The sequence below is a fragment of the Lutjanus erythropterus genome, chromosome 13 (assembly GCF_056507025.1).
Source record: "Lutjanus erythropterus isolate fLutEry1 chromosome 13, fLutEry1.hap2, whole genome shotgun sequence".
Lineage (NCBI taxonomy): Eukaryota > Metazoa > Chordata > Actinopteri > Lutjaniformes > Lutjanidae > Lutjanus > Lutjanus erythropterus.
In genome coordinates, this window is record NC_139329.1 from 10,489,481 (window position 1) to 10,506,216 (window position 16,736).

Below are 16,736 nucleotides of genomic sequence, written 5' to 3' on the forward strand. Positions count from 1 at the left end.
TTGACTACAAAGCTCCACAGGGCTCATCCCATGCATGAGGTGGCAAAAGTACACAAGTGTGCGAGTAGAAGTGCACATACAATTTCTTCAGTTTATTTCTCAAGTAAAACTGAAGAAGTACAGACTCTGAAAAGCACTCACAATGTAAAAGTAAAAAGTAGCCTTCTGAAGGACATTTCTGCTGGCTATTTCTACGCAAAGCTCACTCAACCTCAACCTTTCTCTGCGGGCGAGTCTCACTCTTTTGTGCGTTTAATCTTGTTAAGTAAGTATTTGTACTTACTTACTTACTTTCCAACTCTGAAAAAAAAGGTTTCTCACCAGCGGATGTGTGAACTCAGGGGCGTGGTCGTTCACATCTGTGATGGTGATGGTTGCCGTGGCTGTTCCTGTCAGGCCCACCTCACTTCCTGCCATGTCCTTGGCCACAATCTCTAACTCGTATGTTGTGGTTGGCAGTGTCTGGAAAACAAATGCACAGGGAGGCAGAGTTAAAAAGTGAGATATAGACTTTATAGAACAGAAGTATATGTGTGTATAGATATATATGTGTGTGTGTGTGTGTGTGTGTAAATGTATACATAGTATAGACAGATAAAATAAAAGATAAACAAGAAGAAAAAGAGGTAGACAGGAAAAAGCAAAGAGGCAGTGAAAGCACAGTGACTGACAGAATGAAAGACAAACTCAAGGTCATCCAGCAGCATCAGGGAGGATTCATACACACATGCACACACACTCTGAAATATCCTCGATGATTAGCAAAATCTTAATATTAGAGAATCTATTTGCAAGGTGAATCATGGAAAAATCATTATTAGATGAATGATTAGCCATGAGAGTAGTTAAATTAATCCACCTAAAGCAAAAGCTAACACTCATCACCATGTTTAACACTACTGTAAGACCCTTTAACAAAGCTTGAAAGCTCTTATAACAGTCCACTAGAGGATTGAATTTATACAAATTGACTAGATAACAGCTTGAAAAAAAAAATCATCACAGTGTAAATATGCACCCTCACGCTCACATAACAGTGCTGAAAGCTCCAGTAAACACTCGCCACATCTCCAGGGAAAGGTTAGAAATCCACGTTCTGAAATTCATACATGTAAGAACAGATAAGGTGGTAAAAGAGAGAGAAAAATGAGTCCCTAAAGCTATGCAGCGCGGGATCAAAGTATAAGCATACTACGTAAGGTTTATGCTCATCCATTTTAAAAATCCCCAAGGGCTCAGAGCGGGTTTTTACACACATCTTCCACAATGCTTTGGGGCATCGAAGATCAAGGTTTCGTGGCCCTGCCTGAAAAGACAAGCTATTTTCCTCGACATAATCTGTAAAATCAGAGCGATCATTCTGGGACTTTTGAGATTTTGTGGCCTTTGCCGTTTTTTTTTTTTTAGTATCTTCACACCTATTTTTTGTTATTTTTGTTGTGATTTGATTGTTGGAGATAAAAGAATTGCGTCGAGGATTAATAAAACCCAATCTGAGGCCATGTCATTCAGGCTTACAACACAAATGAAGTCTTATGATTCTACATTCCTGCACAGGCCAGGGAGAGGGATCTGTCTTTGATTACAAAGCTTTCCCGAAGCGCAAATCTCCAAATTAGATATGTAATTCATTTACTGGGCTGCCAGCATCTGTAATCTATATAACAATTGGAGAAACAGGGCTGCATATACAGTGAGAGGATGACATTCATAATGATCATAGCAGCAATAATCATTTGTTGCCATAATTCATGCATAATAGAAATGTTGACTCTGGTGTATAAATAACAGGAGGTGGGGGCTGGTAAAGCCAACATTTATTTATCCGCTGCAGTGTTTTCTCCCTACTGGGGGTGTTAACTGTCACATGCTTAATAAACTTCATCCATCTGTCTCAGTGAAAATGTTGCTGGAGCTCTCTCCTGCATTGAGGATTCACCTCTGAGTGCATGTGTGCTCCTCTCATCGACCCCGGGTACAAAACGCAGAGGAGCGAGACGCATGTGAACACAGCGGAATACATGCTGAGATACTCACAAAGAAAATAAAGCATTCTGTCACTTGTTGTTTTGTATAAAATATACAACAAACCATCCAAAAATCTTATTTTATGTAGCAGATAATCATGGGAATTCCTACTCTTTTCCTTTCCCCTGTTTTTTTTTGTTTGTCAGACAGTCAGACGTTTCATTAGGCCCTTGTTAACACACTAACTAAAATGCCTATAGGAGGGCATTTATGGGCCAGCTGATGGCCACTAAAGGTACGGGTCCAGCTGAGGCTGTTTTACTGTGTCGTTACATTAGATGACTGTTCATGCTCCTTGTTAAAGTGCTTTGTTAGCTAGTGAAAGATTTGTTCCAATACCAGGTCAGTTTTACGGCATCACATGATAGGTGATTTCTGATAGAAAGAAAGTAGTGCCTACTTGAAACTGCTCACAGCAAGACCTGTGAATTATCACGAGTAACAGGGTCATGATTTTTGGAAAGAGACATTAGTTTTGAATTTTTTCAGATGTATTTTTTTGGTGTCTGGAGCAACACAGTACTTGTGCTTTTTTAGTCCCATTATATTTGAGAGAAGGCAGAAATATCTACAGCTGATATCTTCTTTTTGATTCGGGGTGAACTGTCCCTTTAAATCATTTTGATGTTTTTCAGGCACAACAATAGTGTTGCTAATGAATATTAGGTTGAAAGAGAAAAAGAAATGCCTGTTTAATTTAATCTGACTCCCAGTATAAACCACAGCCACTCCTGGTGTTCTATCTGAATACTGATTTTGGTTGAACAGATACGGATACCAAAAATGATGTCTCTGTGCACCCAACAGGCCACTGGTATTTCAAAGCCATGGTCGGGGACATAGACTGTGAGTTATATAAAGGATAAATGAGTCAGGCAGACTAGACCCCTCTGCCCTGCACTCTGCCTGCTACTATAGAAAGGGGGAATGGCATGTTAACAACGGGGATGCATTTTGGTCATCGACTGTTACCACCCGTAAAAGAGTCTATCACTTTTTTCATTCATGCCAGCTCACTGTCGAAAATAATAAAAGCTAGTTTATAATCTTTTAGAATATAGCTTTACTACACATGCTCTGACTGCCCTAAACCCACCGGTGTGTTTGCATCATTTTCTCTGCCTCATTATGTCCCTGATCTTTGTACTCGCGGACAGTCAGACTGATTACTGTAAATGATATTGTTTACATGGTACACAGATCTCTGTGCTCTGTGTCAAACTGAGCAGCAGAGGCAGTTGTCAGTGTCTGTGTTCTACTTTTGCCTGCTCTCATCATAGACAGTGCTCTAATCAATCTAATCTGAGGCAGGCAGGAGGAGATCAAACGATCAATGGCGAGACACCTTGAGGCTGATTTTAATTATCACATCAACTACAACTCTGACACGGTGAAAGACTGTTCGCTGACATGACATATCGAGGTCAGGAGCAACATAATGTATGGAATTATCGGGGTCAAAATCCCAAGCGACCAAATTTTCATTTTATGAACGCTTGACACAAAGAGAATGGGACAAAATCGGAGACACACCATCCAATTTTGAACAGTATTGGACTGAGATGTCTGAGGAGCAAATACACTTGAGGAAAGTATACAGCAGGATTCAAATGCCATAACTGAAGATGAGGAACGGGAGAGGTCGTACTTGTCTTGGCATAAATGCTTAAGCGGCCCAACTTGGAAAGAATTTGGTTAGAAGTTGAGAATGAGATTCTTTTAAAACGCTGATAGTAATTTCCAATTATGACTATAAATCTAATCCTCTCTGTTGAAGAGGATGTGGCTTAATAGGAGACTTTTCCCAGAGTTTTTAGGATTGTCTGTTGGGATGGTAAAAAAGGGAACAGGAGAAATTCTAAACCTACACAGACCAGTAGAACAACATCAGTCGATGGTTGGCAATTTATCTTTAAGTTGTTTGGAGGAAACAGATATGATACAGTCTGTATTGTATTTCTTTCCGTATCTTCTATATTCTCAGATCTCTTGTGTAAATAGCCCGTAAAGTTATTACAATAAACTGGCTTAAACCTCACCCACCTACTTTGGAGTAAGGGAATCAAAAACAAGGCCATGGATTGTATGAAAATATAACCCTGAGACTGCAAGTCCAGATGGACATTTATGATGAGGATGATCTCCTGTCACGTTGTACTGACCAAAGTGAACTTACTATAAACATTTTGACTTTCAGCTGGATAATTTGGGGTTGAACGTTAGTATGTAAGAATGTTTTCTGGAGCAATGTTATTCACACAACACTGTGACAGAACCATATTTTGAGGGGCTTTGATTTTTCCTCTTTAATTATGCTGGAAAAGATCAAAGTCTTGGCTTGTAATGGGCCAACTTCCTTGTGATAAATTTTTAAAATTAAATGTAGATGTCAACTCCATCAGATTTTCCATCTGTCTTACGTAGTTGACAAAATGTTACACTTTTTTCATTTCACAGCCATTTCATTTTTAAAAAAATATCAAAATACACATTTTTACACCTTAATTCTTATATATATTTGATTTAGACGGGCTGTGGAGTTGACATGGTATGGTAGAGACACATCTGATAGCAATATTATTTAATAAGTTTATCAGAAAATAGAAATCTTACCAGTGCTTCAGCAGTATTTCTGGCTTTTAAGAACCAGGAAATGACACAGGTTAACCCTTTTTATGCCTGAGTAAATCATGATTTTGTAAAAACAAGACAGACTTGATGGAAATCTGGGGCACAACTTTAAAGGACCAACATTTTCACAAAAACATATTTTAAAACAAAGATGACATTAATAGCACATTTTTACACCTCTGTTATCAGTGTGTAATGTTCATTTTAAATTTTGAAGGCTTTTAAAACATTTTTAAATTGTTAGTCCATTCTTGTCTGGAACAGGGGTGTTTTCTGGCACAGAGCATGTTTAGAAATAAAAAACAAAGCAAAAATATTTCATAAATTACATATATTTGATATAAATATAAATCCTTAAATGATTCATTTTACCAGAAAATTGGAATCAGAATGTTGGTGTTTCATTTTTTATCTTTTTTTCTATTGTTGGTAGGGCATGATTTGTCCCAGTTCTCAAAGTTATTATTGTCCTGTTTTTATAAATGTTTTGAACAGACAGACAAACAAACAAACAAACAAAGAACCAAACAAAAACCCCACCACACTCAAGAGTGGACCTTAGGATATAAAACTGATGAGGTCCTTCTATAATTTACACAAATCTCAGCATGTTAATTTTCACGCATCGTTACACAAAACCACTTAAATGCCAAATTAACTAAAAAACCATTTCAATGCTGAATGCTTGGCCGCCTCTAACTGTCTGTTTTTATTTACAGCTGACTTTATATAGCAGCACAGAGGCTGGTGCTGCCTCCTGTCGTAAACCTCCTTCCATTCAGGCAGCTGCTCCACAGGAGATTGTGGAAAGAGCAAGACAATAAACAGGTGTTTCTATCAATAGCTTGTCTCACATAGTGGGTGACAGGGATGTCCCTCACAACCAGCTCCTGCTCGATCAAACACTGTGCAGGCAGATGGTGCTCCGCGGACCTGTGAGTTTATTAAACCCATGCACACAATCACACGTGAACACACACACACACACAGACACGCTACTCTGGAAACACAGACACACCTGCACACAGAAGTACACTTTTGCCCTCCAGCTGGAGAAGAGAAGGGCTCTGGGATACCTGCAGTCTCAGTGGTGTCTAAACACATTGAGCGTGGCCTCCTCTGGCGACTGACAACGTCTTAATGAGTATTTCCTGAGTCTCAACTCAATTATAAACTCCCTGGCAGTACCTGGCCAAGAAAAGATGTTCAAATTCACTCCGGGCGAGAGTTATAGCAACAGGGAATTTTTCCCTCCAGTTGTCTGAAAAACTTCTACTGGCACAACACTGATTGAGATGCTCCTTTCAGTCAGCCCCCTCAATTTTCACCTCCTCATTCATTTCTCTGAACATACTTGATTAAACTTTTGTGAGCAACCATCGTGTTTAAAGTTGTTAACCTACAGTAACACTCTCTCTTTATGTATCTATTGCGTGTCTTTCCATACTGTTGTCGTTACATGATTATTATCTCATGGATCAATATCATCACTTCATATATAATCATACTGTGATTATAAAATGAAATAAATTAATGATTTGAAGCAAGTAGTAATGGAAAAGTTTTCTTAAAATCACCAAAGCAAAGACCAGACTTGACTCGTGTGACATGTCCTTAAGCAGGAAAAAATGTCAACCTGGTGACATGCTTTCTCAAATTACAGCTAAACAGTCATTGCAAAATGATTCTGCCAACATTTGAGTTTGATCTCAGTTTTGTGACCTTGGTGTGTTGTGCTCATAGCATGTGATGTCACTGACATATGACTTTCCAAATCTGGAAGTCTTCTCTGTTAGTCATTGTATTAAACCAGCTCACTATAATAAATAATTGGAATTGGATTGACCAGATTTAGGGCTGGTGAAAATCCCTCTGAGCAGGAGGGTGGCCAGATCTACTTGCTGGAGCAAATAACACCTGAGCTCACAGTTTGATTACTTTTTATGCATTTTGCATGTTTGTCATACTAATTTACTTAAAAATTGATATGGAGAACAGCCTCTGTGAGCCCGTACTTAGGCACAGCAGTGTTTTGAGCTAAATGCTAATGTCAGCATGTCAACATGCTCACCATGACGATGCTCGTAAGATAAGCTTTATTACCATACAGCACAGGGTTGTAAGTGTAATTAAGATGCAGTTCCCTTTTTGAAATTAAAAACGCCATTTAAAATGATATGTGTGTTAGGGTTAGTTGAATAGATAAAAATAAAACAAACTATTTTACATGGTGAAGTACTGAGGATGAAGTAAGCAGTCTCACAGCCTGTAGTCTGGTGTTATGGCAGCGGATACTTCTGTATGTCTTGCCAGACAGCATCAGGGTGAACAAGCTGTGGTTCAGGTGGTTATTGTCTTTTAGTGTCCTTTGGGCTCTGCAGAGGAATATCACCTCCATGGTATCAGTCTTGCACAGTCTTCCTGTCCTGGACCACGCACACCCCATGCCAGTTTGTTCTTTTTGGCAAACATTCACTATGCATGTTCACCATCTTAGTTTGGCATGTACCAAATCACTTGGAGACTAGCACTGCTCTCTTTCCAATAGACAGAATAATTTGCTTTGTAAAATGCAGGTGGAAGAAAAACTAGGAAGCCACAAGTGATTCAACTGAGCGACAGTGTTTGTAAAAGCTGAACTGAACAAAGAGCTAATGAAGTTCAGCCTACCTAATAATATGACAGGCCTTGTTTCGGAGACACCTGATTGGAGAATGACATTTCAGACCGTCGCATTCTGCCTTGAAAGGATTTCATCAAAGCCCCTTGAGTAAGGGCTGATCTGAGGCACAAAGCAGGGAGAAAGGAGAGGATGAGAGTAAGAGTAGGGGAGAGGAATAGAGAGGGATAAGTGAGGAAAGGAAGAGACCAGAATATGAGAGAAAGAGAGCAGCCTGACATCTGAGACACCACATTAACTCTCTGAATAGGTGTGATATTATAATCAAATTGGCAGTGAGGTCTTTGTTCTCCTTTGGCCCTTCACTAGTGCTCACTCTCAGCACCAAACCACTGACTATTCTTCAGGCCTCTTTTCAAATGCTTAGAGAAATGATGACAGACATAAAAAGGCTCAGAAAAAAAAATCTAGAGTTATATGAAAATCCACTAGTGAAAGTATTTCTACAAGAGCAACATTATTCCTCTTACCTTAATGCCTTCATCTACTTCATCTCTCTACCTCTCTTCTTTTTTTCTTCCACTGGAGAGCCCTTATTTCCTCAAATTCATATTTTTCCTTTTGTCCTTGCCATTGAAATGTATCATTAACTCACCTCCACTGTGTACTTGGAGGCCTCCGTTCCTTCTTTAATCAAGTCATATTTTCCGATTTTTATTCTGATAGACTTTTGTTTGAGCAATATAAAACAAATACATATAAAAGTATGAATTTTCTGGATGCAAGGTTCACATCGCCTTTATAAACCTTTTGAGATTGTTTCTTCTGGTGTTTCCATCCATCATTGTCAAAGCCCATTATTTACTCTATATCCCTGTGAGGTGTGGGAACTGTTACTCTAATATTTATGAAGCTCTGGCACTGAAAGCTTTGACAAGCTTGTTCTCTGACAGCATCGCTTACAGAAAAGGGTCACAATTACTCAACATCCACAGTCAGTCAGTTGTTCCCCTTGTGCAAATGTATTCCAACCTTTATCTAAAATTAGTGTAAGGCTTAGAAGAAGAAGTCTGACTTAATCAAACTGAGTGGGTATCTATCCACTTGATTTGACTTCTACGGCCATGATGAACACTGAGTATCGATACTCAATACTTTTAAGGCAATTGATTGACGTAACCCACTACCAAGTAATATTGAATCTTCTCTATCTTTGTACCCAGATCTAGAAAAAAATTTATTTGTATGATTTTGCTTGCCACAAGCACCACAGCAGCTACAAACCTATAACGTCTTAATGTCTATGGTGTGGTGAAGTATTGTTTTACTTGGCTACATTGTAAATTAAGTTTTCAGACAACGTGCACAAATACAGACAAAGTAAACTCGCAGTATAGACAGGAAGCTCCGTTCATATCCGTATCTAACATTTAGCATAAATAAGCCTTTTGGTTGGACTTGGGTACAGCTGTGCTTTGAGCTAAATGCTCACCACTGACATCTACTCTGCATGCTAACATGCTTACAATGACAATGCTAGCAGGTATACCCTACCATGTTCACTGTCTTAGAAGAGCATGTGAGAATGCTAACATTTGCTATTCAGCACTAAAATACAGCTGTGGCTAATATGTGAAAAGGCCCCATTGGGGACAATGAAGTTTACTCTAACTCTACCTAATTTTGTGCCAGTATTTGTTGAGATGTTTGTGGTGCTAGAGGACCCCCAAAGTCTGGGCTGCCCACCTCTGATTAGAGGGTGTTAACATTCTTTTCAACAAATTTTGGCAACAGATGTCAATATGAACATCATCACTGATTTGTTAGATCACAGTATGGTGATAAGATTTAGTTTGCAGCTCAAACAACAAGACTGTACAAAATGTTAATCCATCCAATATTTAAGATATTTCAGTTTGGACCAGAGCAGTTGACTGAGCAGTCGACGGGGTGTCTGACAAACACATCGTCCCGTGGGCCGTTTGTCCAGCAAAACTAAAAAAAGACCTTGATTGAAATCCCTCTTGAAATTAATATTACATCAAACAGCTACACTCCTTTTTTGATTTCACCTCTTTGGTCTTAAATATACCTATCCTTTTACGAAATGCTCAGAAGTTTTAGCGGGTGGGCACTGCTGGACAGAAGAGGGAGACCGCTCATTAGGTAATGGCATGCTGTCTGCAGCTTGCTATGTGCTCAGTGGGGTACAGGCCAGATTGTATGAGAAAGTCAGCAAGCCGCAGATCACACATCAACTGGAGAAAACCAGTTTAAATTAATAAACTTCAATGCCACTCAAAACTTCAAGCAGTGCACCTTTACAGGAGCTCAAGTCTGGTACGCAGCAGGTGGGTGTGAATATGTGGTTGTGAGATTTTCTAAGTCAGGCACTCAAGTCACAGTTTGAGTGTATTTTACACACATTTCTCAAATGCTGGTAACAAATACAGAGGTTCATGTTAAATTTAGTTTCATGTTTAGTAAGTCTTTTTGTCTTCATCATAGGAGTTAATACAGTGATTTTCTTTACCAATACTGTAATTATTCCAAACTCCCTCCCTCTCTCGAACATTTTGGCTCCTCTTCACCTCACAGGTCGCTGGCAGCCTCCTGCACTCCACCTCTATAGACATATGATTAATCACTTTGACAGTAGTTAATTACAGTAGGATGGCAGCCACGTGAGGCCCTTATCTGGGCCACTGCAACCTACGCAAGTGATCTATTTCTTTCATCAGCCGCTTAAGCATGGTTAGTATTCACCCAGAGGAGAGCATAAGAGACGTATGGGGGTGGTAGTGGGAGGGTGACACATTGATAACAGTGTTTAATTTTAAGTTGTTATTTTTTCCACTATCCTTTCTTCTATATAATTCAAAACAGGAATATTGATAGCTGCTGCATTGTGTTGAAACACCTCGGTGGGCTGGCTAAAATAAGTAATGATGCAACTTTGACATTTAGCAGAATTCATATAGTTAGACTATATCAGAGCGAGGCCTAAACTTTAATGTACTGTAATCAACCAGTTAATGTGTTTCAGGAATGAGTCACTCCAACTGACTGTAAGTCAAACTGAACTCAAAGAAATATTTCATGGAAAATTAATGATAGGACATTAATTATTCTTAAGTCTTCTATGTGCGGAACAGGAGGTGCATGATGTAAAAGGTTGTCGACTGTGAAATGCCCAAAGGTCCCTGACATTAAAAAATTATTTTCTGTGTGTAATGACTAATACATTTTTATCAGCGTATCAAGGTAATTTATTATCATTACACAACACAGGGTTGTACAACAAAAAGAAACTTTTAGTCACACACACACACACATACATACTACACACAAATATAACATATAAAACTAGAAGAGTTCCAGGCAACAGATGGTGAAGCACCAACTGCAATGCCGCCACAACTGCCAGATGCAACCAGCAGAGTTCTGCCACCATTAACATGACCTCCAGAAACGTTGGCCCAAGCTGAAACAAGATTTTGAACTGAAGCGGTTGTCGATCACTTGCGGTCCCTTGTGGCCAATTAAGAAGAGTGAGAAGTCAGCTGTCAATGGTATAAAACAGAACAGTCAAAAAGGAGAATTACTGCCTCACAGTTGCCTCACGTACATCCATGTCTGCCCAGGCTCATTTAACGTATGTAGTGAAGACTGTGAAGGAATTTAATTTTGAACTTAGGACTATATTGGTCATCATTATACATGTTGACCGTTGGCCTTTTGGATAGAAAATCCATGTCATCCTGCATCATTTTATTCTGTTAGATATGTTTTGTAGGCCTGGTGGGGGTAATACAACAAAACAAACCACACTTGTTTCTTCCAACATCTACAAGTGTATTTCTGTATTTCAATAAAGCTGAAAAAATACCAGATTAAAACAAAATTGAAGCAAAATTTGAAGGAGCTACTGGGCAGTGCCACCACTGCCATGCAGAGCAACATCTCTTAAAGTTTTTTGAGCTATTTCAAATCATTTGCACATATTGTCACCTGTTGCTATCTGTTTTGAAATGGTATTGATGTTTTTTTAATTATCTGCATTTAAGTTCTTTTCACACTTGGCTTGCAAACAGCCTCAGGCACGTCGCTCCACAGTGACCATGTCTGCTGAATATGATGAAGTAGTTTGCTCTAAAAAGTTCAGTATTATGAGGAAATTATTATGTTACTTATTGGGATGTTCTGTAATTATTATCTGGCCAGACAACATCTGCGGTATATCAGTGGAATAAACATGTGGACTTACATGTCTAGCATACAGATTTTACATTTAGAGCATTTCCTACACAGGATTTACTTGATGTCCCATAGGTAGAATTCACGGGCTATTATCTTGACTTCAGCCTCCATCATTTTCAACAGACCTCACTGCATACAAATGAGAGAACAGTTAATCGACCATAAGAATGCGCCTCGCTGATCCAGCCTTGATATTAAACACACTGATACAGCATTACACTGAAGACGTGAATCACTACAGCTTCCTTTTGTGTTCTTGGCTCTACAAAAAGCATGTTGTCCATCAGAACCAGAGATATTCCACCTTCCCCACGGGGACAACACAGTGCCAAAAAACACTGATACACGAGAGAGGACTGGTCAAGCCCCCCCCCCCCCAGGTTATTCCTTGCAATCTGTGGACTGTCACTGCCACAATAGGGTGATAAGAATCGACAAATCCTGCAACAACTCCCATGCTCATACTGTATGACACTGTCCATACAGGAGGCGACGCACGAGCAGAACGTTAGCAGAGCATCAGCAGTAGCTTCAGTCATCCATCTGAGGATGCCTTCAGTCACAGTATCGATTGTAGGTCACTTGTGTTTTGACAGCGCTTGGAGCCCAACACATGATCCCTGCAGCTGAAACGCCTCCTGGTTTAAATTGTGATTAAATAGTGATGCTCACCAGTTGAAAGCTTTTTAGCCAAAATTTCAATTATATGAGAAGAAAACATCATTTAAGTTTTATACTTTCTCCTATGATTAGTGTAAAATTCTCCAGCCAGCAGAACAATGTGCAGACAGCTCTTCAAAACAGGGGATCGTATTAACATTGTATGAAGCACAGAGCAGATGCAGTAGCATTAATATTACCTGCAGGACATGGGGAGAGCTTTCAAATACCAAATTAATGATTTAACACACTGCTCTGATTTAATTCTTAAACTCTCTCGGGGATACTAATAGGATAAGTATATTACACTAACAGCTTTTTTAGTTTTACACACAATTGCCTCATGTTTCATGGATAAACACGACTAAATTAACTGTAACTTTTGTCACGCCAACTGCTGATCACGCTCAGTGATGAAACTTCAGAGCTCTTCATGCAAAAAGCCCACTGTTTGGGTCCATGCTGACTGCATTTAAAGCTGCTTGGATCAGAGTTGACTGTCAGCTTCAAAATGAGATTTGAAATTTGCATCTTCTTTTGGGGGAATGCAACCTGCAACACCGACTGCTATATCTGCAAACCATTTTAATTTAAACATGTATTGTTAGTCATTTTGAGCTAATAAGTACTGCTAAAGATCCTGCCTGAATTTGTATTTTTTGTCATGCCATCATTATTTTTTTTTTCAGTTCATTTATTTCTTATTAAAACAGTTTCTTTCCCACAAGATCTAATTTCCAGCAGTAACGTTAAAAGGTAAAATTTTGTGTAATTATGGGAACATAAAATAAATTTCAAACAGCATGCAGCAGCAATTAAATGAAGGCAAACTCCAATATCCCAGCTAGAGATTCACAGCTTTCCCTCTTAACACTGTAAGTCAGTAAATCAGTTTAAGCTACTTCAATTTGAAAAAGTTGAACTTAAGCTGGTGAGGTTAAATTGAATAAACAACTGTTTGTCACTCTGACAAACATCACGATTCGCTTTTCATTTACTTCTCTCAGTTTGAAGAAACATTACAAAGACAACATGTGAAGCTGCACCCAGTAAGGAGGTGAGTGACAGCATTCATCACTAAAATCCATCATGGTTAGCATTGTTTTCAGCACACACAAACTTTCCACAATATATGTTTTATTCACAATACAAAACATAGTTGTCTCTGTTGTTATTTTAACCCCCATGCAGTAGTCTGTATTGTAGTCTAATATGCTAATTTTGTTTCTCTTAGAAACTTAATTCAGTGAGTTGAGTCAACTCTCAGTAGCTCATTCATTTATTTCTATTGTAAATCAAAAGAATTCAGGTCAGATGGACTATTTATGTCAAAGCTCAGCAAGGCAGTTTATTTCTGGAAGATTCATAATAACTTTCAAATGAAATTTAATCCAAGTCGTCTGAGAAAAAACAAGAGCTCTGCTCTTCTCGTCTTTCTTTTCAGGCTTAAGAAAATCTAGCTCATGACGGGAGACACTGACCAATCACAGGTTGTTGAGTCCCACTCCCATAAAGTAAATATACAACGAATAAAGAGATATCCCTCTGCACAGCCAGTATCAAGTATCAGGTGCCGGTCGGTCATAGGAACATCTCAGGTAAAAACATCAATATAAACCACCGCACACTGAACTGATTTACTGTTTTCTTCAGGCTTGCCAACCAAACCTGGAAAAGCCACAGGCGAAATGTGTTGTTCACTTCAAAAAATGTCACAGTAAATCAGTTCAGTGGGCAGTGGTTTATGTTGATGTAAGTAAATATATGACGCCCTGACTCAACAATCAACCATCTTCAAACCACCAATCCAAAGTGTCTGTAATTTGACAACCTGGGAATTAGATTCAACTATCTCTCTCCAGTATTGCTTACTGGACCTTCAAGGGAGGAAGAAAAAATTGGTTGGTACTTAAATTCTTGATTGATGCTTTATGATGTAAAAACAAAAGAAATACTGGTTGCAACCTGCAGCTGGTTGTGGAGACTGGTGGTTGTGGACAGGAATGGACAATGAATGAGGATTCCAGTATTTCTACATCTGCTGCATATCATCTGCCTTTCAGTACCAAATACTTGTAAGTTCAGTACAAAAAGTACTAAAATGAACTAAACAGGTAAATAAAGAAACACATGGTTAGATGTACACAGTACTCCCAGTATTATCTCATTTAACTACAGTGAGTAAAAAGTTCTACAATAATAGATTTTGTGCATAAAAAGTTACTGTGTGGAAGATAAAATATGTAAATGGGCTAAGATCCAAAATGACTAAAACATAATTTCATGGATTTGACAGAAGTGCAATTTCTAATATTCATCCAGGAAGTGAGCCCAAGGCTTAAAGACACAAGTTAATCATCTTAAATGCCTTTCAAATTTTGTTGAGCAGAGCTGTAAAACTAGCAAAAGCTACAAATCCTCCTGCCCCTTATCTCCTGTGGCTCCCGATATTCAGTTAGATTTATCTGATGGAGGCAGTGTCCACAAATCAGTGCAGTGACACAAACAGGCAGGTTTGGAGACTGCTGCCAATTACATCATGTTAATCACAAAGAAGGCAAGACTTCTTCTCTATGGTTTTGTGGTGTGCTAGTAGTAGCCTCACTGTTTGCAGAAAGTAAAGAAAGCACTGTGAAAATATATAATTTGATTTAATTTGAAAACTGGGCTGCTTTAAAGGAGCATTATGCAATTGTGGATGCGAAATTGCTGTACTGCACACCAAACAGCGACTTGAAGCTATAGACTATATATCAAATAGTTTGAAATCCTATTTAATATAACATCTGTGGTTGAAGTGAGTTATTTCCCCCTGGCTCCTCCTCCCCAGTTCTGCAGGCTGCAGGAGATCCGCAGGAGCGCAGGAGGTGCACAACAGTGTAAACTGATAAAAACAAGCAACAGCTCCAACCACTGTAAGCTGATCAGTGTTTTATAACTGTTGACTGCCTGACACTCAATTGGCAAACATTTGGTGCTAATTTAAAGTCGAATTTACATTAAACAGGCAAACAAAAATAGTTGTTCTTGCCCAGAATAAAAATTTCATAGGACACTGCGGCTGCAGCACTGTTGTCGGAGAAGTATTAGAACAAGTATGTTTCCTTAAACTCTGATGACATATCATGGTCATTTTATGATTCATTACAGCAAATATATTACAGATTTCCCCTTTAAAATTTTCAGTTGACTGAATTTGAGAAGACAAGTTAAGGTAATTTTATAATAACTCAAAACTAATCAACTTTTCTGGTAAAAAAAAAACAAAAGTTAATATTAACTCAGTTGCGAAAATGTCCAATAAGTTTAAGATATTAAATTTAATCAACAATTGTTCAGTCTCACTGACTGAAAAAACTAATTTGATTTTCTTTTACATTATCTCACTTTAAAAAGTCAGTTCTTCATTTCATATAAAGAAACTTCCCACTGCAGCTGCTCCTCTGAGCGGCTTTGTTCCAGCATTGGCACAGAGACAGTATATTAAACAGCTTCCAGTGAATTTATTATATTTTAAGAATTCAATACTAATCTTCATCGTTTCATTTCTCAGAGACACAGCAAATTTTCATCACATATATATATGTTCTTCAAACTATAAAAAATAGGAGTCTCAGGAGAGTTTTAACTCTCAGACTGTGCTAGGAAGATTCTTCAGAAACTTCATTTAATACGTTGATTTAACTGTACAGGATATTTATTCAACATGAATGACTCATGTTCATAAGTTCTGGAAGGTTCTGAAGATAAATATTAGTTTTAAGTTTAATTAACGTGAATAAATAAAACTTGGATATCTTTCTTAAATAATGAGGAAAGATTAGTTCCACTTTTTCTTGCATGTTTTTTACATTAAGATATGATTCCTTGGCTCATTTTGAAAAAACGATGATTTAAAAGCATGTTTTGGTCTGACGATCGTCCTCTGGCTCTATTAGAAACACTCCATCGTGACCAGTTGACTTAAGGTGTCCCGCAGTATGTTTCCAGCACACCCGGGCCTGTGTGATTCACAGCCTTGGTTCTTTGCAACGAGCAGCCTTGCTCCCTCAGCCATCTCTTTTAATAAAAATCCTGCTCAGAAAAAAATCATTGCAGCCAGGGGACTCTCTCCACACACACATACGAAACACTGACAGTCCAGCGTGAGCCTGTTGTTAGTCCTCGCTCTTCCACAGATCGTACAGATGCCTGTCTTGCTGCCTGCCTCTGTTTCTGGTGCTACTCTTTCTTCTTGCTTGGCTCTTCAGCTACAGGCTGAAAATATAGCACAAGCTTCATCTACCACACACTCCTAAACAATGCCGTTATCCATTATCTCGTTGTACGGAGATATCAGAGGAAGCAGCCAGCTTCCTTCAGTTTGTCTTCATAAAAATTTTACTCTTTACTTGAAGCATTGAAGTCCACTTGTCAAAATGACCTCCCTTAGCACATGTGGGTGGGAGGCTTGAAAATACAAAAAAGTGCTCTACTTTCAGCTTGTAGTGAAAATAACACCTTGGGTAATTTGGCTCAACAATTGGCTCACATTTCT

At 38.6% G+C, this 16,736-nt stretch overlaps 1 protein-coding gene across 1 annotated transcript in view; it reads right to left on the reverse strand.

Moving 5' to 3' along the window:
- The window catches only part of cdh13 (cadherin 13, H-cadherin (heart)), a 452,332-nt gene that overhangs the window by 104,150 nt on the left and 331,446 nt on the right, over positions 1–16,736 (reverse strand). Inside the window, exon 9 of the mRNA XM_084734875.1 lies at positions 322–462. Coding sequence (XP_084591001.1) covers positions 322–462 — 141 coding nt within the window. The remainder of the gene's footprint in view (positions 1–321; positions 463–16,736) is intronic.